The following is a 27,413-nucleotide window of genomic DNA, read 5'->3' as shown; positions in this document are numbered from 1 at the left end:
CAATGTAAGAATTGGTTGTTTCCCGGTGACAGTTTTTTCCCACAAACGCTTCAGCACTTTTGACTTGAGCAGAAGTCGTACCATCGTCCAGAATGACCATGAGCGGCGCCAGGAGGTCACACATGCCCTGGACATAGCCCGTCTCCAGATGCTCCCAAACGTAACTGAGGGAAGATAATCAAGAACACACTTTATTCATCAATACTCTTTACTCACACTTTATCTGTTTAAAAGTGTATTTAAAATGTCAATAAAAAGAATAATTAGATAATGACTCCGATCATCAAAACAAGACGAGTCATAAACTCACAGGTGACATTTCAAACCCGAGCGGGCGAGACGTGTTTGTCGAGACTAAATGACTAAAGTGTTCACACAGAATAAACCGCTCGGGAGGCCTGCTCGCCCGCCTGCCCGCTCGCCCACCCGCCCGCCCGCCCGCTCGCCCGCTCACCCGCCCGCCCGCTCGCTCGCCCGCTCACCCGCCCGCCCGCCCCCTTGCCCGCCCGCTCGGGAAGCGCGCCCGCCCGCTCGGGAAGCGCGCTCGCCCGCCCGCTCGCCCGGGGTCAGGAGCTCGGACCTGCACATGATGTTCCGCAGCTTCTCTAAATTGGCCGTGGTGAAGTAGCAATAGTTCCTGTCGCAGCGCTGCACGTCTTTGTCGATCCTGTGCAGGTTCAGGGCCACCGTGTCCAGCAACTCAATCTGTCGAGGACAAAAACACACAGAGGCTTTACAGTCACAATCTGCACTTTCATATCGTGCTCTGTAAACGGGAACGGTTTTGCCTCATTTCTTTGACTTCTCTCAAAGCCTCTACTCTCTTTATGTCATGCTAACGCTAATGCTAATGCTAATGTTAGACGCATTATGACCTGGAAATATCAGCTTGTGGCTCTCGACAAAGCGAGTGCCGTGCGGCCATAAACAGGAAACAGCTGTCGCTAATGTGCTTCAATTCAATTTATTTTTGTAACGCCCATAATCACAGTTGCCTCTGAAAAATGAATCAGACAATGTCTGTGGTGGCGAGGGACGATGTCCCAGAGTCCTCTGTCCTTAGACCCTCCTTCTCGGCCAGGAAAAACTACAAAAAACCTCCTTGGGAAAAAGTAGAAACCTGGAGGAGTTCCAGTGAAGGAGAGATCTGACTCTCACAGCTAGCTCTGTGTTGCTAATGCTCCACATAGTCGTTAGCATCAGTGGAAATACGGCGCTTTAGCACGAGATCAAGTCAGAGTTTGGAGAAGAAGTGTCTCTGTCACTTTTGGGTCGCCTCATTGTCGTATTTTGTTGTTTTTAGTTTGTTTTTTGTCACTTTTGGTCCACTTTTGTTGCTAAAAGTCTCTTTCAGTTGCAATATGTCACTTTATGTTGCTTTCAGTAACGGTTTTGTTGTTTATTGTCACTTTTTTGTCCCTTTTAGTGTTGTTTTTGCTGCTTTTTGCCTCTTGTTTTGGAGTCTGCGTTCTCTCTCTCGTCCAATCATCTGGCTGTGCTGTGAAGCTCCTCCCCCTGAGCTAAAGTCCACCTGGAGCCCCAGAGCCAGAGCGCTTTGGGAGCCAGAACCAGGAGTTTGCTTTGGAAGACTTAAACTGGCCCAGACGCTTCTTTAAGACAGTTCAGAGACATTTGGACAAAAGTGAACCAGTCAAAACGTGGCTCACTTTTGCCTTTCACAAACCGTGTAAGACGACAGCGAGGGCGAGATCTTCTCCGCCTTGTCTCCGTTGGTGACCAGTTTGTCCAGCTGTGAGCAGAGTCTGTCCGTGTCTTTGGTCTTGTCCTCAGCCCCGGTCCCGTCCTCGTTGGGCCCCGGCTCGTCCTCGTTGGGCCCCGGCTCGTCCTCGTTGGGCCCCGGCTCGTCCTCGTTGGGCCCCGGCTCGTCCTCGGTGCTGGACATGAGCTGCGAGTGGGCCGAGGTCACAGAGTAGTTCCTGGAGGAGGGCAGGCCTGAGTCTGGAGAGTCGAACTCCAGCAGGGGGCGCTCCTCGGGGGGCAGGGCATGGGCGGGCAGCAGGGCAGCGGCGGTGGTGGTGGGGGGCATGTCCCCGGCGCTGGGTGTGCTCTGGCTGCCGGCGTCGGGCTCGTCCACCGACATGAAGACCTGCACGAAGAGTCACGCCAGTTTCACCAGGCGAAATAAATCAAATCATATCGTGCAGCCGAGTGGAAGGGCTACTGTGCGGTACCATGTTACTGTGTGTGTTACTGTGTGTGTTACTGTGTGTGTTACTGTGTGTGTTACTGTGTGTGTTACTGTGCGGTACCATGTTACTGTGCGTGTTACTATGTGTGTTACTGTGTGTGTTACTGTGTGTGTTACTGTGTGTGTTACTGTGTGTGTTACTGTGCGGTACCATGTTACTGTGCGTGTTACTGTGCGTGTTACTGTGCATGTTACTGTGCGTGTTACTGTGCGTGTTACTGTGCGTGCTACTGTGCGTGCGTGTTACTGTGCGTGTTACTGTGCGTGTTACTGTGCGTGCGTGTTACTGTGCGTGTTACTGTGCGTGTTACTGTGCGTGTTAATGTGCGTGTTACTGTGCGCGTTACTGTGCGTGTTACTGTGCGCGTTACTGTGCGTGTTACTGTGCATGTTACTGTGCGTGTTACTGTGCGTGTTACTGTGCGTGCTACTGTGCGTGCGTGTTACTGTGCGTGTTACTGTGCGTGCTACTGTGCGTGCGTGTTACTGTGCGTGTTACTGTGCGTGTTACTGTGCGTGCGTGTTACTGTGCGTGTTACTGTGCGTGTTACTGTGCGTGTTACTGTGCGTGCTACTGTGCGTGCGTGTTACTGTGCGTGTTACTGTGCGTGCTACTGTGCGTGCGTGTTACTGTGCGTGTTACTGTGCGTGCTACTGTGCGTGCGTGTTACTGTGCGTGTTACTGTGCGTGTTACTGTGCGTGTTACTGTGCGTGTTACTGTGCGTGCGTGTTACTGTGCGTGTTACTGTGCGTGTTACTGTGCATGCGTGTTACTGTGCGTGTCCCGACCTCGTTGCTGAGCGTGGAGTCGCGGTGCACGAGGCGGAGCACGTGGCTGTCGATGCTGCTTCCCGACGACAGCTTGGCAAAGATGGCCGACTGCATCTCCTTCTCCCGCTGCTTCACGATGAGCTCACAGGCTTTCCACTCACGCATCACCTGCTGGTACCGCTCCGACACGCGCGCGTCCACCTGCACGGGTAACACGGGTACACACGGGTTAACGCGGGTTAACACGGGTAAACACGCGTAAACACATGTAAACACGCGGAAAAACACGAAACAACACGCAGAACAACACGGGTAAACACGTGGAACAACACGGGTAAACACGTGGAACAACACGCAGAACAACACGGGTAAACACACGGAACAACACGGAACAACACGCAGAACAACACGGGTAAACACACGGAACAACACGAAACAACGCGTGGAACAACACGGAACAACACGCAGAACAACACGGGTAAACACGTGGAACAACACGAAACAACACGCAGAACAACACGGGTAAACACGTGGAACAACACGAAACAACAGGCAGAACAACACGGAACAACGCGTGGAACAACACGGGTAAACACGGACGAAATAACTTAATTCTCAAATGTACAGAAATGAGGCGACTGGAGGCAAAGTAAAGTAAACCATAAAACATTAAATCTGTAACTCAAATTACATCGAAATGCTAATGATTTTAAGTCTTTATAACAAAACATATGTAAAAAATTAAAGCAAAATTTCTGGGTAAAAATGTAATTGGAAAACAAAAAAATTCTACTTTGAGTGTCAGGAAAAATATGTAACATATCTGTAAATAAAATGAAAAACTGTGGCGAGCTCAACATTTCTGTGAGTTTTTGTTCAGTAAAACCTAAAAATGATCAAAAATGTAAAGTGTGTGTCATAAAGTGCTGGTAAATGTCCAGTAAATGCAGTAAAATCCAGAGTTAAATGTGTTTAAAGCAGCTCGTGTTTGTTCACGTGACGCGTCTTTCGTTTGACCCGGGTGCAGTCGAACCCTGGGCGTGGCTCAGTACCTGGCCCAGGTCTTTCTTGGCCATCCCAAACTTGTAATGACCCAACAGGAAAGGCCACACCTCCTTCCTGATCTCGTGTTGAACTCCTCCGTAGTAAACCAGCCGCAGCAGCTCCAGCTCTTTGTAATTCTGCACAAAAATGATCCAAAATGTTTAAAAACAAGTCACTTATGACAAATAAGACGTTTTTACAGTCAGAGAATTAGACGCAGCAACTGACGATTATGATAACAACAAATAAGAACTCTACAGACAAATGATAACACTAATTAATTAACAGTCACTAGGGCCGATGCTAGCCATTCAGGAGCCCTGAGCAGTAATACTTTTTTATTTTAAATATAAACCATAATCCTAAATGATTTGTACATTTATAAGAAGTTGAACACTCTGGCTTCCCGCAGGCTGCAGTGTCAGCTCAGCAGTTCATCACATCAGCTCCACACTTGTTTCATTGTCTTTTTCACGTTCTCTAATCGATTAATTCATAATCTAAAGACCCTTTTTGCTCCTTGTGATTCGTAGAAGACATATGTGGATCAAAAGTGTTCCTAGCTGTGCCCCTGATCTGTCTAAACTGTGGCTTGTAGGTGCCCCTAAACTTCGCCAACTTCATATAGGCGAGTCCATTGAGTCCTAGTTTGAACTGATAAAGAACTAAAGACACTGTAGGCCTACTGCCGATCCAAACTTGTAGACCAGGCTGGTGCCCCCAAACATTCCAGGTCAGGCTGGTGCCCCTCAACCATCCAGGTCAGGCTGGTGCCACGCAACAGTCCAGATCAGGCTGGTGCCCCTCAACATTCCAGGTCAGGCTGGTGCCCCTCAACAGTTCAGGTCAGGCTGGTGCCCCCAAACATTCCAGGTCAGGCTGGTGCCCCTCAACCATCCAGGTCAGGCTTGTGCCCCTAAACCATCCAGGTCAGGCTGGTGCCCCTCAACAGTCCAGATCAGGCTGGTGCCCCTCAACAGTCCAGGTCAGGCTGGTGCCCCTCAACACTCAATTGATCTGGTCCCGACTCACGACCCTCGTGTGTCACCCTCAGCATCCTTCACATACATCTAATTGTCCTCCTCTGTGATTGGTCTAAAAGGATGCGATGGACAGGAAAAGCCACGTTCAAATGAGTGAAGAGAGCGGTGCAGTGTTTGATGAAGGAGCTCCTGAACGTCCTCCGGCTCCTGCACACGGCGCCGCTGCAGACAGTTCATCGTTCACACTCGTTATGAAGCCAGAGGACGAAGGCTTAAGAATAGAACTGGACTGCGATTAGACCGTAATAAGGCCGAGATATGCACCCGTGATCTCACAGAGGAACGAGTCATTATTTATGCACGCTCTAGAGGCCTTCGGGCAATTCACACCTATATTTGGTTAAAAATGTGTTTAAAAAGTCTCAGTAAATAGAAATAAAGTTGGTCACAAGCAGATGAGAACCAGGACATTAAAGGTTCTGGAGGAAAAAAAGCCTCATCGCTGTAAAATCCTAAGTGTTTAAAAGAGTTGGCTGAATACATTTGTTTAACTTTGAGCAGACATTTGGCACTTCTCGATCCAGTCATGACCCAGAGGACTTTAGAGCACGCCGTGTTCTCTTTTAAAACCATCACTGACACATCTGCACATTCAGAGTGAATATAATCTGTTGTACCTGTCCTCATTGTTAAACCGTTTGAACGATTACTTTACTTCACTGCGGTACGGAAGCCCAGTTCTGCCAGAGAATAAAGACTAAAAGGAAGTCATATTGTGAGTTTAAAAGTAATAATTTCTCTGTCAAAATGCAATCTGCTCCTTAAAACTTCTGTTAAACTCTGTAATGATTGAAACATTTGAGAGTTTTGAACTGTTTGTAGTGTTTTTACTGCGGTTGGAAACTGGCTTTTGCTACATCTGCAGCAAAGCATCTTGTGTGATGAATGAATGATGTTTTCTCCAGGTTCATGTGGATGAAACGTTAAGTCCGATCGACTCCCACACAGTAAATCTTCTGTTCACCTGAGTTCAAACCATGAGCTCGGCACAAACGTCAAAGTGAAACACGTTTATCAGAGACAAGTCGATACAGATTCTGCTCATCACTGACGAGGAGGAAACGCCAGAGCCACCCCTGAACGCTCAGCGATAACGACGAGCCGGAGACTATCACAAGTAACACTCGTAGTAACAGTACTTTGCAGTCCTTCTGGTACTTCTTTTTGCGTAGTAGCAGTAGTAGTACTTGTACCTTGCAGTCCTTCTGGTACTTGCTCCACACTTCTCTGCTCAGTCCTCCAGATGCTTCACACGGTCGGTCTGGAGGAACCATGCTGTGGTTCACCAGCGCCGACAGGTGAGTGCGAACCGTCGACAGGTGTCGGCAGTACGCCAGCCCTGCAACACACGGGAGGGTCAGCGGCAGGGTCAGCGGGAGGGGCAGCGGGAGGGTCAGCGGGAGGGGCAGCGGGAGGGTCAGCGAGAGGGCATCTGACCCATGAGGAGGGCATCTGACACATTTCTCTGGCCCACCTCGGCTGCTTTACTTTCTTTTCGTTGATATCGATATATCTTCTCGTTAAATAGTGTGTTTTGGATGATTTAAAAGATGATTTAGAGCTTTTTTAAACACTTGTTGCTCTGAGTAAATAGTTGCAGTTGTTGCTGTTCTTGTCTTTTTCAATTACAACACATTCATACAAAACAACGACGATGTCTCGATTGGATTTTAGAGTTGACTGAAACTTAATAACATTTTATTACATTTCGCCGACACCAAAACAATATGTTGTAATAAAAAATCAATAAAGCAGAAGCAGTTTACGACGAGAGCGAGTCATTATGAGTTCTGTAAATGAATTATTCACACACGACACCAGGAGACGCTCAGATTAAAAGAATCCAGGACTAAACCAGGACTAAACCAGGACTAAACCAGGTCTAAACCAGGTCTAAACCAGGACTAAACCAGGTCTAAACCAGGTCTAAACCAGGACTAAACCAGGACTAAACCAGGTCTAAACCAGGTCTAAACCAGGACTAAACCAGGTCTAAACCAGGTCTAAACCAGGACTAAACCAGGACTAAACCAGGTCTAAACCAGGTCTAAACCAGGACTAAACCAGGACTAAACCAGGTCTAAACCAGGACTAATCCAGGACTAAACCAGGACTAAACCAGGACTAAACCAGGAGTAAACCAGGAGTAAACCAGGAGTAAACCAGGAATAATCCAGGTCTAAACCAGGACTAAACCAGGTCTAAACCAGGACTAAACCGGGACTAATCCAGGACTAAACCAGGTCTAGTTGTGTCTGAGTCGTAGTATTTGTACTCACAGCCGTAGAAGGCTCTGGAGACGATCTGCCGCTTCATGTTCTGACACAACATCTTCAGAGGAACTCTGTCAGAGAAATAACACACTTAGTGAGGAAGCATCCGAGGGAGCATCCGAGGGAGCACCCAAGAGTGTCGTGGGCACAGGTGGTGTAGTAGTAGTAATAATAGTACTTATTACTTGTGTATATCTGCAATGTCGTGGACACAGGTGTAGTAGTAGTAGTAGTAATAGTACTTCTTACGTGTGTATATCTGCAGTGTCGTAGACACAGGTGCAGTACTAGTAGTAATAGTACTTCTTACGTGTGTATATCTGCAGTGTCGTGGACACAGGTGTAGTAGTAGTAGTAGTAATAGTACTTCTTACGTGTGTATATCTGCAGTGTCGTGGACACAGGTGCAGCTCAGCTCAAACGACATGTTTGTCGCGGCCGTGGAGCAGGAAACACAGGCGGGATCAACGTCAGACTGTTGCCACGACGAAGGACTCCCTCCCAGACCAGAGACCTCGGACCCTTCGGTCAGATCTGAGAGAGAGAGAGTAAAACCTCCTCAACTCTGACCACAAGCGTCGGCTCCGAGAAGAAACAGCTTTTGTTGGTTTGATGGAGTTAAAGGGACGGTTCAGCTTCAGAGGCCACGCCCTGTCTTAACCCTTTGTGACCTGCAGGGGGCGCTGTGCCTACTGTGGGGGCGTGTTATCCAGCCTGTGCACTTCAAATGACTTAATGAAATGTACAGAAGAGACAAAAATATTGTTTATGTCATAAATGTGTGCTTTTTATTTGTATTCTCATTAGATTTGGCCCGTTTGGGTCACAAAGGGTTATTAAATGACTTGGACGTTCAAACATTTTCTCCAAAACGTTTGCTTGAAGAGACAAACTTGAACCATCCCTTTAAGAGATGGAGCGCGGATGGACAGTGGGAGAAAACACCAGGAGGAGAGAAGAGGGTCAAAGGTCAGAAATGACGAGACGAGCGGAAGATGCAGGAGAAGCAAAGCTGGTGTTCGGAAGTGAAAGAGCGAAAGAAAGAGAGGGAAAGATGTGGAGAAAGAGGAGAGGGCCATGTCGTGTGGACAGGGGGGCGGACGCAGAAGCCGTGCAGATGCAGGGACACAAGGGGGTCAAAAGGGGTCAAAAGGGGGAGAAAAACAACAACAAAAAAACACCATGGCGGACACGAGGAGAGAGAGAGATGGAAAACCAACAAAAGTGCAACCGCTCTTCGCCGACGCCGGGCGCTTGTGAGCCCGTCCCGAGACCGGAGCCCACAGACCGGCCACACACAAAAAAAAAAACGGGGAAAGTTCAAACACGTTTCGTAAAGTTTGTCCCAGTCCGTGCGTCTACAGCGGAACCCCACGGAACCCAAACGACAAAGGAGAGAAGGGAAGGAGAGAAGGGAAGGAGAGAAGGGAAGGAGACAAGGGAAGGAGAGGTTAGAGTGAGCAGCACCGCGATGGAGAGACAAAAGAGAGAGAGAGAGAGGGGGAGGAGAGAGGGAGGAAACTCAAATGTGTGATGGCGACAGACTCGTGGGGCAGAGGAGCAGAGGTCCATGCAGCAGGGTCACATGGGTGAGGGACCACGCGGGGGTCAGGGGTCGTTCTCCAGGACGGTCGACCGAGGAAGTTAGAGAAGGAGAGGAGACGTCGGGCTTGGTGTCAGTTTTTGTTTCATGCGGATCGGCCCCGGTATTCGCAGAGACGTGACCTCTGACCTCTGACCCTGACACCGAGGTGAATGTGGTGATGTCGTGTGATGTGCGGCCGAGCTCTGCCCCGTGTGGTCAGAGGAGGGTCTGACCGATGTGTTCAGATAAAGCCTAGAGAGATGTTAGGTGCTGTTGCCGTGGCAGCGGCGGCGGCCATCTTGTGACTGGAGAAGCAGCAAAATTTGAATATAAAATCATGTCAAAACTGATGCTTGATTACTTCTGTTTCCTTGACGACCGTCACTATAAACAAACATTTATTACATATCATTATAAACATGTTTGTTACAGATTTGTTTGGTCGAACACGAGCGTATTTATTACAAAATGAGGGTTAAAAAGCGCAGCTCTGCATCAGTTTGTCTGAGTTCTTTGGAGCTGGACGTTGCGACAGGTTACCATGGCGACCATGGTCTCTTTTTAGACTTCATCCTCACTCACTGGGCGTGACGCCGCAGCGCCGTTCAAACACGATCTGCCAAGGCCACTTCAGGGGGAAACGAGTCCAGAGGGTCCGGCCCGTCCCACAATGCAACACAATACGGTGGTCGAACACGGTCGTGCCCCGAACTACTACTACTACTACTGCTGCAACTACTACTACTACTACTGCTGCAACTACTACTACTACTACTGCTGCAACTACTACTACTACTACTGCTGCAACTACTACTACTACTACTGCTGCAACTACTACTACTACTACTGCTGCAACTACTACTACTACTACTGCTGCAACTACTACTACTACTACTGCTGCAACTACTACTACTACTACTGCTGCAACTACTACTACTACTACTACTAGTACTACTACTACTACTACTACTACTACTACTACTACTACTACTACTACTACTACTACTAATAATGTAATAAGCTAATAATATTATCGATTTCGACAGGTAAAACGCTGTGAGCTGCACGGACAGACAAGAGCGTAAATCTAACGCAGCTGTTTACGATAAACCAATATCTGAACCGATCTTTGCCTTTACTCCCATAAACGCAAGTACAATCCAACTTATGATATTACACGTTAGCGACGCACATACTTCACAAACTACTTCACAAACTACCTCACAAACTACCTCACAAACTACCTCACAAACTACTTCACAAACTACTTCACAAACTAATCATGAGTTATTTGTGAATTAGCCCGACCTCGCGGCTTTTCATTAGCGGCGCTCATCGATCGCCCGTCGTTTAGAATCACGCAAATCGAACTTTTCTCATCTCCGATTAAACGAGTTTTGTGCTTCGCTCAATGATTCCGCTGCGATGCTTTTCAGCTTCAAAGCCACGAGTCTTTAACAGCCTCTGACGGCAACTGAACGTACGTGATCATGTGACATACGCGATCATGTGACATACGCGATCATGTGACATACGTGATCATGTGACATATACGTGATCATGTGACATACGCGATCATGTGACATACGCGATCATGTGACATACGCGATCATGTGACATATACGCGATCATGTGACATATACGCGATCATGTGACATATACGCGATCATGTGACATACGCGATCATGTGACATACGTGATCATGTGACATATACGCGATCATGTGACATACGCGATCATGTGACATACGCGATCATGTGACATATACGCGATCATGTGACATACGCGATCATGTGACATACGTGATCATGTGACATATACGCGATCATGTGACATATACGCGATCATGTGACATATACACGATCATGTGACATATACGTGATCATGTGACATACGCGATCATGTGACATACGCGATCATGTGACATACGCGATCATGTGACATACGCGATCATGTGACATACGTGATCATGTGACATACGCGATCATGTGACATATACGTGATCATGTGACATACGCGATCATGTGACATATACGCGATCATGTGACATACGCGATCATGTGACATACGCGATCATGTGACATACGCGATCATGTGACATACGCGATCATGTGACATACGTGATCATGTGACATACGCGATCATGTGACATATACGTGATCATGTGACATACGCGATCATGTGACATATACGCGATCATGTGACATACGTGATCATGTGACATACGCGATCATGTGACATACACGATCATGTGACATACGTGATCATGTGACATACGCGATCATGTGACATACGCGATCATGTGACATACGTGATCATGTGACATACGCGATCATGTGACTTACGCGATCATGTGACATATACGCGATCATGTGACATACGCGATCATGTGACTTACGTGATCATGTGACATATACGTGATCATGTGACATACGCGATCATGTGACATACGCGATCATGTGACGTGGGAACAAAGGGTCAACACCATTACAACTCCTGACCATCGACCAACCTTGTCGTCCAAGCTATCGAACTGAACTGACCCTCACTTTCCACCTCTGGACGAAACCAAGAAGATCACGGAGAGCAGAGAAGAGGACAGAGAGACGTCGGGAGGAAGCAGAGAAGAGGACAGAGAGACGTCGGGAGGAAGCAGAGAAGAGGACAGAGAGACGTCGGGAGGAAGCAGAGAAGAGGACAGAGAGACGTCGGGAGGAAGCAGAGAAGAGGACAGAGAGACGTCGGGAGGAAGCAGAGAAGAGGACAGAGAGACGTCGGGGGAGGAAGCAGAGAAGAGGACAGAGAGACGTCGGGAGGAAGCAGAGGAGAGGACAGAGAGACGTCGGGAGGAAGCAGAGAAGAGGACAGAGAGACGTCGGGAGGAAGCAGAGGAGAGGACAGAGAAACGTCGGGAGGAAGCAGAGAAGAGGACAGAGAGACGTCGGGAGGAAGCAGAGGAGAGGACAGAGAGACGTCGGGAGGAAGCAGAGGAGAGGACAGAGAGACGTCGGGAGGAAGCAGAGAAGAGGACAGAGAGACGTCGGGAGGAAGCAGAGGAGAGGACAGAGAGACGTCGGGAGGAAGCAGAGAAGAGGACAGAGAGACGTCGGGAGGAAGCAGAGGAGAGGACAGAGAGACGTCGGGAGGAAGCAGAGGAGAGGACAGAGAGACGTCGGGAGGAAGCAGAGAAGAGGACAGAGAGACGTCGGGAGGAAGCAGAGAAGAGGACAGAGAGACGTCGGGAGGAAGCAGAGAAGAGGACAGAGAGACGTCAGGAGGAAGCAGAGGAGAGGACAGAGAGACGTCGGGAGGAAGCAGAGGAGAGGACAGAGAGACGTCGGGAGGAAGCAGAGAAGAGGACAGAGAGACGTCGGGAGGAAGCAGAGGAGAGGACAGAGAGACGTCGGGAGGAAGCAGAGAAGAGGACAGAGAGACGTCGGGAGGAAGCAGAGAAGAGGACAGAGAGACGTCGGGAGGAAGCAGAGAAGAGGACAGAGAGACGTCGGGAGGAAGCAGAGAAGAGGACAGAGAGACGTCGGGAGGAAGCAGAGGAGAGGACAGAGAGACGTCGGGAGGAAGCAGAGGAGAGGACAGAGAGACGTCGGGAGGAAGCAGAGAAGAGGACAGAGAGACGTCGGGAGGAAGCAGAGAAGAGGACAGAGAGACGTCGGGAGGAAGCAGAGAAGAGGACAGAGAGACGTCGGGAGGAAGCAGAGAAGAGGACAGAGAGACGTCGGGAGGAAGCAGAGGAGAGGACAGAGAGACGTCGGGAGGAAGCAGAGAAGAGGACAGAGAGACGTCGGGAGGAAGCAGAGAAGAGGACAGAGAGACGTCGGGAGGAAGCAGAGAAGAGGAAGAGCGTGATCAGGTTCAGGGAGACGTGACGGACACAGAGCCGAAAGTGTGAATCCTGCGTTTGAGTCAGAACCAAAATGTCTTTCCATGACTTTCCTCCGCTTTGTTTCATTTCTTGTTTTGTATGAATTCCCAAAAGTGCGTCACCGTCACGAGGCGTCACCTCTCTCCCTCTCTCTCTCTCTCTCTCCCTCTCTCTCTCTCTCTCTCCCTCTCTCTCCCTCCCTCTCTCTCTCTGTCTCTCGCTCTCTGTCTGTCTCTCTCTCTCTCTCTGTCTCTCTCTCTCTGTCTCTCTCTCTCTCGCTCTCTGTCTCTCTCTCTCTCTCTCTCTGTCTCTCTCTCTCTCTCTCTCTCTCTCTGTCTCTCTCTCTCTCTGTCTCTCTCTCTGTCTCTCTCTCTCTCTCTCTGTAACAGACCAGGACACGAGCTCCGCCCACTGAAACTTCACTGACTTTAATTTGCTTTAATGAGTCTTTAATAAGTGTCATTTAGATCCGCCCCATTTCCTCAGAATCACAGGGTCTGAGTCTTCTGGAGTTGGACATGACATCTTCTTTTTGTGTCTCCTTTGTTAGATTTGACCTAAATGCCCAGAAAAGATTCTGGGGGACAACCCCCAAACCCCCTTTCAGGAAGTACCCTCTCATCCCAGGCTGTACCTTGTGTAACTTCCACTGCTCTGGAAATTGTCTCCTAAATCTAAGTCCAGCACAAAGGTCAGGAGGTAAATACTAGATGTAGTTTGTCTGTGTAGATTCAATGTTACTGACTCAAATGAGGAAATCACAGGAAAGAAGGACAAGGAGGGACGAAGAGGGACGAAGAGGGACAAAGAGGGATGAAGAGGAGCCAAGAGGGACAAAGAGAAGAGGAACCAAGAGGGACGAAGAGGGACCAAAAGGGATGAAGAGGGACGAAAAGAAGGGGGACCAAGAGAGATCCAGAGGGACCAAGAGGGACAAAGAGGGACGAAGAGGGACAAAGAGAAGAGGAACCAAGAGGGACCAAAAAGGATGAAGAGGGACCAAAAGAAGAGGGACCAAAAGAAGAGGGACCAAGAGAGCTCAAGATGGACGAAAAGAAGAGGAACCAAGAGAGATCAAGAGAGATCAAGAGGGACCAAGAAGGACCAAGAGGGATAAAGAAGAGGGACGAAGAGAGATGAAGGGAAGAAGGCCGAAGAGGGACCAAGAGGGATCAAGAGAGACCAAGAGAAGAGGAATCAAGAGGAACCAAGAGGGACCAAGAGGAACAAACAGGAACGAAGAAGAACAAAGAGGGACAAAGAGAAGAGGGACCAAAAGGGATCAAGAAGGACCAAGAGGGACCAAGAGGGACCAAGAGGGACCAAGAGGGACCAAGAGGAACAAACAGGAACGAAGAAGAACAAAGAGGGACAAAGAGAAGAGGGACCAAAAGGGATCAAGAAGGACCAAGAGGGACCAAGAGGGACCAAGAGGGACCAAGAGGTTGTAGATGCAGCTGCAACGTTTGTGAGCATTCGAGTGTGATGAGGAGGGATGAAGATGGAGGAAAGAGAGAGAGAGAGAGAGGACGGGGGATGAAGATGGAGGAGAGAGAGAGAGGACGGGGAATGAAGATGGAGGAGAGAGAGAGAGAGGACGGGGGGATGGAGGCGGGGCAGAGGGTTGGTGGTAACCTTTGTGGGCATTTGGGTTCGTGAGGTTCCTTGAGCAGATCATTGAGATCATGGCGTGGAGCCGGTCTTCCTCCTCCTCGTCATCGTCCAGAGACGGAGCGCGGCTGCCCGTCGAGTGGTGGTAGTTTATGGTGACTGTGTTCACACAACAGCGTTAAGACAAGAAGACAGCGAGGGCAAAGGTCGATCAGAAGGTCGACCAGAAGGTCGACCAGAAGGTCGATCAGGGCGAGACGGAGAGGAAGAACGAGGGACACGAGAGAAGAGACACTTCCTCTGGCGTAAAACCAAAGTCGAGACTGTGTCAACTGTGTTTTGATCATTGTCATTTTTCTCTGGATTAAACAGATTTTCACCAGATTTAGCCTTTATTTGGTTTAAATGTATTCAAACATGTCACTGTACAATAGAAATCCTCTTTTGTAAATACTCGTTACTGGGCGAGATTCAAGAAAGTACAATTATATTCAAGTTGACTCACTTTTATTCACAGGCGACAGTTGTGTATTTTATTAATCTGTTCAGTTACTTTTTTATCTGTTTTTATTGTATTTATGGTGGTTTCTATTTATTTGGGGGTTCATTTTTCTAGGAGCAGAGAACTGAACCAGGACTGAACCAGGTCTAAACCAGGACTAAACCAGGTCTAAACCAGGACTAAACCAGGACTAAACCAGGACTAAACCAGGACTAAACCAGGACTAAACCAGGACTAAACCAGGACTAAACCAGGACTAAACCAGGACTAAACCAGGACCTCTTCGTGACTCATGGCAGGACCTCGAGCCTTAAACACTTTCAAACTTTGCAGCCGATAAAGGCATAAAATCGAGTTCAAAGTTGGATAATTCTCTTCTTCTGTAAAAACTCGCTCTGGGTCAGAAACAAAACAAACTTCTCTTTTCTCTTTTGTCCTCAGAAAACTCACTTACAAAAGTCTAAAATGAGTTTGTTTCACTTGAGGCACATTTAAGTGGAACATTGAGACAAACTGACCAGAATAAGACTTAACTGAATTCATGCCAGTTTTTGTTTCATGAGAACAGTTGTGATTATTATAGTAGTCGTCACATGATTATTCATATTGTACATATTAATATTGTCTTAATATATTTTTAACCTAATAAAGGCTGAAATATCATGACTGAATCATGGCCTATTTTGGGTCATCTTTGGGAGCTACTTTGGGTCATCTTTGGGGCCTACTTTGGGTCATCTTTGGGGCCTATTTTGAATCATCTTTGGGACCTATTTTAGGTCATCTTTAGGGCCTATTTTGGGTCATCTTTGGGGCCTACTTTGGGTCATTTTTGGGTCATCTTTCGGGTCATCGTTGGGTCATATTTGGGGTCATATGCAGGGTCATCTTTGGGGCCTACTTTGGGTCATATTTGGGGTCATATCTAGGGTCATCTTTGGGGTCATATCTAGGGTCATATGTAGGGTAATATGTAGAGCCATATGTAGGGTCTTCTTAGGGTCATCTTTGGGGTAATATGTAGGGTCATATATAGGGTCATATGTAGGGCCATATGTAGGGTCATCTTGGTCATATGTAGGGTAATATGTAGGGCCATATGTAGGGTCTTCTTTGGGGATAATATGTAGGGTCATATATAGGGTCATATGTAGGGCCATATGTAGGGTCATCTTAGGGTCATATGTAGGGCCATATGTAGGGTCATATGTAGGGTCACCTTAGGGTCATCTTTGGGGGTAATATGTAGGGTCATATGTAGGGTCATCTTAGGGTCATCTTTGGGGTAATATGTAGGGTCATATGTAGGGTCATATGTAGGGCCATATGTAGGGTCATCTTAGGGTCATATGTAGGGCCATATGTAGGGTCATATGTAGGGTCACCTTAGGGTCATCTTTGGGGGTAATATGTAGGGTCATATGTAGGGTCATCTTAGGGTCATCTTTGGGGTAATATGTAGGGTCATATGTAGGGTCATATGTAGGGCCATATGTAGGGTCATCTTAGGGTCATCTTTGGGGTAATATGTAGGGTCATATGTAGGGTCATATGTAGGGCCATATGTAGGGTCATATATAGGGTCATCTTAGGGTCATCTTTGGGGGAGAGTGGGTTGGTTGGACTCACTGGCGTCGTAGCGATATCCCGGGTAGACGATGCGGAACACGTAGTCCGCCGCGGTCTCCTCCTCTCCGGGCCGGTCCTGGTCCAACAGTCGAGCGGCGCTGCTGCGCTTGCGGAGTTTAGGGAACACTTTACCCTGAGCAGAGGAAGAGCAGAGGAAGAGCAGAGGAAGAGGAGAGGAAGAGCGGAGAGAGAGCAGAGGGAGAGCAGAGGAAGAGCAGAGGAAGAGTAGAGGAAGAGCAGAGGAAGAGCGGAGGAAGAGTAGAGGAAGAGCAGAGGAAGAGGAGTCAAACCTGCACCAGGTCAGTCACATTCACAGTCACAGAAACAGACAAACTGAAGGTTGATCCACAAAAAGAATTCTGGTATTTTTTAGTACGATACAATAATAATAAAAGTGGAATAATTGTCGTCTCTTGTGTGTTTCATGTTTGACAGTTTGTGTAAGAATCTGTCTGAAACAGAAGATGACAGTTCTGTTGTTTGTACGACACGTTGAAATCTCCTCACGCTGACTCTGTGATCAGGCTTGTGTGTCTGCTGCTCTCTGATTGGCTCTTGGTTTAAATCTAAGGCGTTCTATTGGTCGTGGCTGAAAATGTCACAAGGTCAAAGTGTGAAGTATTTATACTGTGTGTCGGGACCGTCTCAGCTCATTGGACAAAACTCTAATGTGAACATGAACCCGACCAATGACGTCATGAGCTCAGGAAACCACGCCCTCAGGAAACCACGCCCTCAGGAAACCACGCCCTCAGGAAACCACGCCCTCTTTAATGCTCTCGTTACCTTTCCTTTCTGTGACCACAGCGGCGGCTCCAGCTGACCTCTAGGCAGAAGACCTGTCTCTAGACACGACAGGAAGGCCAAGAGGTGACCACCAGGAGGGAAGAGCAGAGGAGGACGCTGGATCCCGTCCTGACTGACCAGGACCAGACTGCCACCGCAATCCGCTGTGAGAGAAGAAGAAGAGCGCTGTCAGAAGAGAAGAAGAACGCTGTGAGAGAAGAAGAAGAACGCTGTGAGAGAAGAAGAAGAAGAAGAACGCTGTGAGAGAAGAAGAAGAATGCTGTGAGAGAAGAAGAAGAACGCTGTGAGAGAAGATGAAGAACGCTGTGAGAGAAGGAGAAGAAGAAGAACGCTGTGAGAGAAGATGAAGAACGCTGTGAGAGAAGATGAAGAATGCTGTGAGAGAAGAAGAAGAAGAACGCTGTGAGAGAAGAGAGAACGTGAAGTAGAAGATCATCTTCTATCATCTATCCGTCTGTTAGATATACTGTAGTCTGATCATCTGTCTGTTAGATATACTGTAGTCTGATTATCCGTCTGTTAGATATACTGTAGTCTGATCAACTGTCTGTTAGATATACTGTAGTCTGATCATCTGTCTGTTAGATATACTGTAGTCTGATCATCTGTCTGTTAGATATACTGTAGTCTGATCATCTGTCTGTTAGATATACTGTAGTCTGATCAACTGTCTGTTAGATATACTGTAGTCTGATCATCTGTCTGTTAGATATACTGTAGTCTGATCAACTGTCTGTTAGATATACTGTAGTCTGATCATCTGTCTGTTAGATATACTGTAGTCTGATCATCTGTCTGTTAGATATACTGTAGTCTGATCGTCTGTCTGTTAGATATACTGTAGTCTGATCATCTGTCTGTTAGATATACTGTAGTCTGATCATCTGTCTGTTAGATATACTGTAGTCTGATCGTCTGTCTGTTAGATATACTGTAGTCTGATCATCTGTCTGTTAGATATACTGTAGTCTGATCATCTGTCTGTTAGATATACTGTAGTCTGATTATCTGTCTGTTAGATATACTGTAGTCTGATCATCTGTCTGTTAGATATACTGTAGTCTGATCGTCTGTCTGTTAGATATACTGTAGTCTGATCATCTGTCTGTTAGATATACTGTAGTCTGATCATCTGTCTGTTAGATATACTGTAGTCTGATTATCTGTCTGTTAGATATACTGTAGTCTGATTATCCGTCTGTTAGATATACTGTAGTCTGATCATCTGTCTGTTAGATATACTGTAGTCTGATTATCCGTCTGTTAGATATACTGTAGTCTGATCATCTGTCTGTTAGATATACTGTAGTCTGATCATAGTGAGACGGTGAAGGAGACAGACTCACGTCTCTGATGGCAGTGAAGACAGACGATCTGACGCAGAGGAACGGTCAGAGCGTAGTCCCAGTAGATACTAGAGAGGGACAAGAGGGGGACAAGGGAGGGACAAGAGGGGGACAAGGGAGGGGAGAGGGGGACAAGAGGAGGGACAAGGGGGGGACAAGAGGGGAGAGAGAGGGACAAAGGGGGACAAGAGGGGAGAGAGAGGGACAAGAGGAGGAGAGAGGGACAAGAGGAGAGAGAGAGGGACAAGAGGAGAGAGAGGGGGACAAGGGAGGGGAGAGGGGGACAAGAGGAGGGACAAGGGGGGGACAAGAGGGGAGAGAGAGGGACAAAGGGGGACAAGAGGGGAGAGAGAGGGACAAGAGGAGGAGAGAGGGACAAGAGGAGAGAGAGAGGGACAAGAGGAGAGAGAGGGGGACAAGAGGAGAGAGGGACAAGAGGAGGAGAGAGGGACAAGAGGAGGAGAGAGGGACAAGAGGAGAGAGAGGGGGACAAGAGGAGAGAGAGGGGGACAAGAGGAGGAGAGAGGGACAAGAGGAGGGGAGAGGGACAAGAGGAGGAGAGAGGGACAAGAGGAGGAGAGAGGGACAAGAGGAGGAGAGGGTGAAAAGAGGAGGGAAGAGGGACAAGAGGAGGAGAGAGGGACAAGAGGAGGAGAGAGGGACAAGAGGAGAGAGAGGGGGACAAGAGGAGAGAGAGGGGGACAAGAGGAGGAGAGAGGGACAAGAGGAGGAGAGGGGGAAAAGAGGAGGGAAGAGGGACAAGAGGAGGAGAGAGGGACAAGAGGAGGAGAGAGGGACAAGACGAGGAGAGGGGGAAAAGAGGAGGGAAGAGGGACAAGAGGAGGAGAGAGGGACAAGAGGAGGAGAGAGGGACAAGAGGAGAGAGAGGGGGACAAGAGGAGAGAGAGGGGGATAAGAGGAGGATAGAGGGACAAGAGGAGGAGAGAGGGACAAGAGGAGGAGAGAGGGACAAGAGGAGGAGAGAGGGACAAGAGGAGGAGAGGGGGAAAAGAGGAGGGAAGAGGGACAAGAGGAGGAGAGAGAGGGACAAGAGGAGAGAGAGGGGGACAAGAGGAGGAGAGAGGGACAAGAGGAGAGAGAGGGGGACAAGAGGAGAGAGAGGGGGATAAGAGGAGGATAGAGGGACAAGAGGAGGAGAGAGGGACAAGAGGAGGAGAGAGGGACAAGAGGAGGAGAGAGGGACAAGAGGAGGAGAGGGGGAAAAGAGGAGGGAAGAGGGACAAGAGGAGGAGAGAGATAAACCAGGTCAGATGTGGAGTCCATCTGAAGCTTTTCCTTTTCTAATCAAGACTCGATACATTTGTAGTTGGAAAATAACAGCGACACTGGACACAACATGAATGAACTGTTAAATAAACCGCTCGGTAGTCTGATATACGGTAGTCTGATGTAGCGTAGTCTGATTTAACGTAGTCTGATATACCGTAGTCTGATATACCGTAGTCTGATTAGCCGTGTGAGTGAGCCCCGCCCTCACCTCTTCTCCAGGTCACAGTCGCCCAGCGTGCCGTTGATGAGCTGGTTGGGGGTCCACTTGAGGGTCAGGGTGTCCCCCGCCTGGTGCAGGGACAGGTACCCTCTGAGCACCTCCATCTCCTTCTTCTGGAGACACGAGACACACGATACACATGAGACACACGGGACACATGAGACACACGGGACACACGGGTCAACGCGGGTCAACACGGGTCACACGCGACAGTCCCTCAAAAGAATCAGAAATGACAGTCGCAGGTTCTGGTCCTGGTCTAAACCCGCCCGTCTGCAGACGCCACGCCTGTAAACAGCTCCTGCTCACTCCTGTCTGCAGACGCCACGCCCGTCTGCAGACGCCACGCCTGTAAACAGCTCCTGCTCACTCCTGTCTGCAGACGCCACGCCCGTCTGCAGATGCCACGCCCGTAAACAGCTCCTGCTCACTCCTGTCTGCAGACGCCACGCCCGTCTGCAGACGCCACGCCTGTAAACAGCTCCTGCTCACTCCTGTCTGCAGACGCCACGCCCGTCTGCAGATGCCACGCCCGTAAACAGCTCCTGCTCACTCCTGTCTGCAGACGCCACGCCCGTCTGCAGACGCCACGCCTGTAAACAGCTCCTGCTCACTCCTGTCTGCAGATGCCACGCCCGTAAACTGCTCCAGCTCGCGCCTGTCTGCAGACGCCACGCCCATAAACAGCTCTCGCTCGCTTTTGTCTGCAGACGCCACGCCTGTCTGCAGATGCCACGCCCGTAAACAGCTTTAATTAGGAATAAGAAGGAAACACAGCGATTTCCAAGCAGTAATTGCCTTTTGTTTCGCATCTGAGAAAAGTCCCAGATCTGAACTTTAAGCACTTTTACAGAGTCACGTTCGTAGAGTCTAAACCGCAGCTTCTTCTCCTCGTTAAAAACAAAGCAGAGAGAGTGTTAATTGTCGAGTAATGAACGGCATCACTTTTCCCGCCGACACTAACGGCTCTTCGGTTTCTCGCGTCGCTCTTTTCCAGTAAACAATCTCCACAAATGTGAATCTTTCCGGAAGCGTGTCAGAACGGACACAACACATAACACAAGTTCTAATTATTTTAAGTCATTATAGCCAAAAAACAAGCAGCGATTTTGAATTTCCAGTGTGAAAAATATCAGTTTGTTGCATTTCTGTTGCAAAAGATGGGCAGAATATTGTTGTTTAGCCTCTTTTCTGATGTATAGTTTGTGGTAATGTGTAATATTTATGTGGATGAAATGAAAAACTTCCACATTTATGTGCGAATTTGTCCGGTAAAAGCTAAAAATCATCAAAAATGCAAAGTGTGTGTCGTAATTTGACGTTAAACCTGGAGGACACTCACATGTGACACGCCCCCTGGAGGACACTCACATGTGACACGCCCCCTGGAGGACACTCACATGTGACACGCCCCCTGGAGGACACTCACATGTGACACGCCCCCTGGAGGACACTCACATGTGACACGCCCCCTGGAGGACACTCACATGTGACACGCCCCCTGGAGGACACTCACATGTGACACGCCCCCTGGAGGACACTCACATGTGACACGCCCCCTGGAGGACGCTCTCATGTGACACGCCCCCTGGAGGACACTCACATGTGACACGCCCCCTGGAGGACGCTCACATGTGACACGCCCCCTGGAGGACACTCACATGTGACACGCCCCCTGGAGGACACTCACATGTGACACGCCCCCTGGAGGACACTCACATGTGACACGCCCCCTGGAGGACACTCACATGTGACACGCCCCCTGGAGGACGCTCTCATGTGACACGCCCCCTGGAGGACGCTCTCATGTGACACGCCCCCTGGAGGACACTCACATGTGACACGCCCCCTGGAGGACAATCACATGTGACACGCCCCCTGGAGGGCACTCACATGTGACACGCCCCCTGGAGGACACTCTCATGTGACACGCCCCCTGGAGGACACTCACATGTGACACGCCCCCTGGAGGACACTCACATGTGACACGCCCCCTGGAGGACACTCACATGTGACACGCCCCCTGGAGGGCACTCACATGTGACACGCCCCCTGGAGGACACGCCCCCTGGAGGACACTCACATGTGACACGCCCCCTGGAGGACACTCACATGTGACACGCCCCCTGGAGGGCACTCACATGTGACACGCCCCCTGGAGGACACTCTCATGTGACACGCCCCCTGGAGGACACTCACATGTGACACGCCCCCTGGAGGACACTCACATGTGACACGCCCCCTGGAGGACACTCACATGTGACACGCCCCCTGGAGGGCACTCACATGTGACACGCCCCCTGGAGGACACGCCCCCTGGAGGACACTCACATGTGACACGCCCCCTGGAGGACACTCACATGTGACACGCCCCCTGGAGGACACTCTCATGTGACACGCCCTGACATAGAGGTGATGCCACTGCTGTTACCATAGCAACCAGACTGTAACCAAGAACCAAACTCCACATCAACGACACAACAGTTCTGACCTGACACACAATAACACCATAAAACACCTTTATTTAGTCCAACCATGGTTAAACTGTCTCTGTGTCGCACACTGATGACATCACAGAGGGATTCAGCTCCACTTCCTGTCATTTTAAACTCTTATTGCGCAAATTTCTTCACAAACTGCATCTTAACAGAAGTAAAACTGTGATAAATATTTACCGCAGGTTCAAACTGAGTCAGAATGATAAAAACAGGAGAATCTTCAGATGGACTTTAATCCCAGCAGTTCCGCTTCACTTTTGCCTCGTTTTTGTTCAAACGCTCAAACGATCGATAAAACCTCCGCTTTTCTTTCTTGGCTTGTGTCATCTTGAGTTCTTTTTGCCAAATAAAGAGCACTTAAAGGAGCCAAAACGAAGGGAATTACATAAAGTTTCTGTCCGAAGCTCACACCGCCCACAGTGTCTCCTACAACTGTGAACGGACACTTCCTCCTCTGCGTCCTCACCATGACCACTCACCGTGACCACTCACCGTGACCACTCACCGTGACCACTCACCGTGTCGTGGCGTGTCGTGGCGTGTCGTGTTGTGGCGTGTCGTGCTGTGGCTTATCGTGCTGTGGCGCGTCGTGGTGTGTCTTGGCGTGTCGTGACGTGTTGTGGCGTGTCGTGCTGTGGCGCGTCGTGGTGTGGTGTGTCTTGGCGTGTCGTGACGTGTTGTGGCGTGTCGTGCTGTGGCGCGTCGTGGTGTGGTGTGTCTTGGCGTGTCGTGACGTGTTGTGGCGTGTAGTGCTGTGGCGTGTCGTGCTGTGGCGCGTCGTGGTGTGGTGTGTCTTGGCGTGTCGTGGCGTGTTGTGGCGTGTAGTGCTGTGGCGCGTCGTGGCGCGTCGTGGCGTGTCGTGGCGTGTCATGCTGTGGCATGTCGTGGAGCGTCGTGGCATGTTGTGCCGTGGCATGTTGTGGCACGGCGTGTCGTGCTGTGGCATGTCGTGGCATGTCGTGTCGTGGCGTGTCGCGGCATGTCGGGGCATGTCGCAACGTGTCGTGGCATGTCGTGGCACGGCGTGTCGTGCTGTGGCATGTCGTGGCGCGGCGTGTCGTGGCGTGTTGTGGTGTTGTGGCGTGTCGTGGCGTGGCGTGCCGTAGCGTGTCTTGGCATGTCATAATGTGTGCGTGGCGTGTCATAGCATGTCGTGGTGTGGCGTGTCGTGTTTTGGCGTGTCATAGCGTGTCGTGGCGTGTCATAGCGTGTTGTGGCGTGTTGTGTCTTGGCATGTCATAGCGTGTCGTGGCGTGTCATAGCGTGTCGTGGTGTGGCGTGTCGTGTCTTGGCCTGTCATAGCGTGTCATAGTGTGTATTGGCGTGTCATAGTGTGTAGTGACGTGTCATAGTGTGTCATAGCGTGTCGTGGTGTGGCGTGTCGTGGCGGGTCATAGCGTGTGCGTGGCGTGTGCGTGTCTTGGCGTGTCATAGCGTGTCTTGGCATGTCTTAGCATGTCTTGGCGTGTCATAGCGTGTCGTGGCATGTGCGTGTCTTGGCGTGTCTTAGCGTATCTTGGCATGTCATAGCGTGTCTTGGCGTGTCTTAGCGTGTCTTGGCGTGTCATAGCGTGTCGTGGTCTGTCATAGCGCGTCATAGCGTGTCGTGTGCGTGTACGTGTCATAGCGTGTCATAGTGTGTCTTGGAGGGACATAGCGTGTCATAGCATGTCGTGGCATGTGCGTGTGTGTGTCTTGGCGTGTCTTAGCGTGTCGTGGCATGTGCGTGTACGTGTCTTGGCGTGTCATAGTGTTTCTTGGCGTGTCTTAGTGTGTGCGTGGCGTGTCATAGCATGTCTTGGCGTGTCATAGCGTGTTGTGGCGTGTGCATGTGTGTGTCTTGGCGTGTCTTGGCATGTCTTAGCGTGTCGTGGTTACCGGCTGCACGAGCACGTTGTTCTTGCCGTACAGCAGGTGCGTTCTGGAGTTCTGGTGCAGTGATTCCACGTATTCTCGTGCCGAGGCGGCGAAGCGATCCTCGGACATGCTGCCGCTCGACTGACGCTTCCGGATCTGGACACGAGACAAAGAGACGTTTCAGCGCTCGTCCCACTCGCTGCACAAACAGTTCCTCCCACAGACCAACAGCATCACATCAAATATAAAACATCACACTCCAAATCCTGAAGAAACGACTCAAAGTGAAAATATTTATTGTCCAGAGTAATATTTCCTCCTTTGGGCTTCGTTTATCACTAAATATTTTAATATTATTTAAATAACATTAGATTTTACATAACGCTCTCGCCCCGAGCGCTCTCCCTCAGTGCTCTCTCCCTCAGTGCTCTCTCCCTCAGTGCTCTCTCCCTCAGTGCTCTCTCCCTCAGTGCTCTCTCCCTCAGTGCTCTCTCCCTCAGTGTTCTCTCCCTCAGTGTTCTCTCCCTCAGTGCTCTCTCCCTCAGTGCTCTCTCCCTCAGTGCTCTCTCCCTCAGTGCTCTCTCCCTCAGTGTTCTCTCCCTCAGTGCTCTCTCCCTCAGTGTTCTCTCCCTCAGTGTTCTCTCCCTCAATGTTCTCTCCCTCAGTGTTCTCTCCCTCAGTGTTCTCTCCCTCAGTGCTCTCTCCCTCAGTGTTCTCTCCCTCAGTGTTCTCTCCCTCAGTGCTCTCTCCTTCAATGTTCTCTCCCTCAGTGCTCTCTCCCTCAGTGCTCTCTCCCTCAGTGCTCTCTCCCTCAGTGTTCTCTCCCTCAGTGCTCTCTCCCTCAGTGTTCTCTCCCTCAGTGTTCTCTCCCTCAGTGCTCTCTCCCTCAGTGCTCTCTCCCTCAGTGCTCTCTCCCTCAGTGTTCTCTCCCTCAGTGCTCTCGCCCCGAGCGCTCTCCCTCAGTGCTCTCTCCCTCAGTGCTCTCTCCCTCAGTGTTCTCTCCCTCAGTGCTCTCTCCCTCAGTGTTCTCTCCCTCAGTGTTCTCTCCCTCAGTGCTCTCTCCCTCAGTGTTCTCTCCCTCAGTGCTCTCTCCCTCAGTGCTCTCTCCCTCAGTGCTCTCTCCCTCAGTGTTCTCTCCCTCAGTGCTCTCTCCCTCAGTGTTCTCTCCCTCAGTGTTCTCTCCCTCAATGTTCTCTCCCTCAGTGTTCTCTCCCTCAGTGTTGTCTCCCTCAGTGTTCTCTCCCTCAGTGCTCTCTCCCTCAGTGTTCTCTCCCTCAGTGTTCTCTCCCTCAGTGTTCTCTCCCTCAGTGCTCTCTCCTTCAATGTTCTCTCCCTCAGTGCTCTCTCCCTCAGTGCTCTCTCCCTCAGTGCTCTCTCCCTCAGTGTTCTCTCCCTCAGTGCTCTCTCCCTCAGTGCTCTCTCCCTCAGTGTTCTCTCCCTCAGTGCTCTCTCCCTCAGTGCTCTCTCCCTCAGTGCTCTCTCCCTCAGTGTTCTCTCCCTCAGTGTTCTCTCCTTCAGTGCTCTCTCCCTCAGTGTTCTCTCCCTCAGTGTTCTCTCCCTCAGTGCTCTCTCCCTCAGTGCTCTCTCCCTCAGTGTGACTCTCACCCCGAGCGCGGGCCTCCTCCCGGGGGTGGACTCTTGGCTGCGATGGGCCCCGTGGATCCTGTGTCTCTGCACCAGCTCGTTTGCCGAGGGGTCGGTCCAGAAGTGGTCCGAGGTCTTGAGTTTGGTGTACTCCAGCGCACAGGGGCCCACTGCACACAGAGGGGGGAGGGGGGCGGGGCAGGGGCAGGGGGAGGGACACACTGAACCTCTGACTCTGGGCTCCCAGAGCGTGCGCGGGTCACATGGGGTCACTCACCAAGCAGTGCGGCGAGGATGGGGCCGAACACGGCGTCGTGCATCAGCGCGTCCCGCTCGTAATATTTACTGCACAAACACAAGAGAGTTCACACATGATGCTCCCTCAGCCGGGCGTTTGGCTTCAGCGCTCCATCTACTGGCAGCAGAGGGAAGTGAACAAAAGCTAGCTTGCCCCGACATGAGTCTGTGATGAATCATGGAGTTTAAAACGGCACAAAGTGTAAACACACCCACAACAGAGTTAAAGGAGACTAAATGTAGCCTCATACGTGTCCTTTAATGGCTAAAAGACCAATATATACTTGAGAAGACTTTTAAAACACTTATGTCCTTTTTGCACCGTCTTAGTGGATAAAACGTGGGCGTGGTCCAGACTAAAGCGCTGTGTGTTCAGTGTGAGTCCAGCAGAGGGCGCCGCACCTGGAGTTGTCCACGATGTGTTGGATGATCTTGTCCAGAACCTTCTGGAAAAGCGCCGTCCGAACCCAAATGTGCCGCACGGCCTGAGGCGACAGGGGCTGAGGGGAGCGGCAGGACGAGGACGACGCCTGCCGCCGCAAAGGCTCATGGGAGGAGGACACGCTCTGGCTCCGCCTGCGGACAACCACAACCACAACAGAGAGGTAAACAACAACAACCACAACAAAGAGGTAAATGACAACAACAGAGAGGTAAACGACAACAACAGAGAGGTAAACAACAACAGAGAGGTAAACAACAACAACAACAACAGCATAGAGGTAAACAACAACAGAGATGTAAATGACGATGACAACAACAACAACAACAACAACAACAATAGAGAGGTAAATGACAACAACAGAGAAGTAAATGACAACAACAACAACAGAGGTAAACGATGACAACAACAACAACAAAAGAAAGGTAAATGACAACAACAGAGAGGTAAACGACAACAACAACAACAACAACAACAACAGTGAGGTAAACGACAACGACCAAGACATGGGAATATTCTTCATT

At 49.9% G+C, this 27,413-nt stretch overlaps 1 protein-coding gene across 1 annotated transcript in view; it reads right to left on the bottom strand.

Annotated features, from left to right (window-relative positions):
* sgsm2 (small G protein signaling modulator 2) overlaps nucleotides 1–27,040 on the bottom strand; it is a gene marked incomplete at its 5' end in the record, with an annotated part of 31,238 nt that extends 4,198 nt beyond the window's left edge. The window contains 17 exons of the mRNA XM_072458458.1: nucleotides 82–164; nucleotides 581–705; nucleotides 1,685–2,107; nucleotides 3,000–3,182; nucleotides 4,034–4,162; nucleotides 6,262–6,407; nucleotides 7,348–7,412; nucleotides 7,716–7,875; nucleotides 14,442–14,576; nucleotides 16,549–16,681; nucleotides 17,335–17,498; nucleotides 18,702–18,769; nucleotides 20,200–20,324; nucleotides 24,588–24,722; nucleotides 26,172–26,320; nucleotides 26,428–26,495; nucleotides 26,850–27,040. Coding sequence (XP_072314559.1) covers nucleotides 82–164; nucleotides 581–705; nucleotides 1,685–2,107; nucleotides 3,000–3,182; nucleotides 4,034–4,162; nucleotides 6,262–6,407; nucleotides 7,348–7,412; nucleotides 7,716–7,875; nucleotides 14,442–14,576; nucleotides 16,549–16,681; nucleotides 17,335–17,498; nucleotides 18,702–18,769; nucleotides 20,200–20,324; nucleotides 24,588–24,722; nucleotides 26,172–26,320; nucleotides 26,428–26,495; nucleotides 26,850–27,040 — 2,482 coding nt within the window. The remainder of the gene's footprint in view (nucleotides 1–81; nucleotides 165–580; nucleotides 706–1,684; nucleotides 2,108–2,999; nucleotides 3,183–4,033; nucleotides 4,163–6,261; nucleotides 6,408–7,347; nucleotides 7,413–7,715; nucleotides 7,876–14,441; nucleotides 14,577–16,548; nucleotides 16,682–17,334; nucleotides 17,499–18,701; nucleotides 18,770–20,199; nucleotides 20,325–24,587; nucleotides 24,723–26,171; nucleotides 26,321–26,427; nucleotides 26,496–26,849) is intronic.
* Between the last annotated feature and the right edge of the window lie 373 nt (nucleotides 27,041–27,413).

Source organism: Eucyclogobius newberryi, unplaced genomic scaffold (assembly GCF_026437365.1).
Source record: "Eucyclogobius newberryi isolate DKJ021-1_F unplaced genomic scaffold, fEucNew1.0.hap1 SCAF_218, whole genome shotgun sequence".
NCBI classification, from domain to species: domain Eukaryota; kingdom Metazoa; phylum Chordata; class Actinopteri; order Gobiiformes; family Gobiidae; genus Eucyclogobius; species Eucyclogobius newberryi.
Note: the sequence above shows the minus strand (reverse complement) of the source record. Positions and strands in the feature narration are given on the sequence as shown.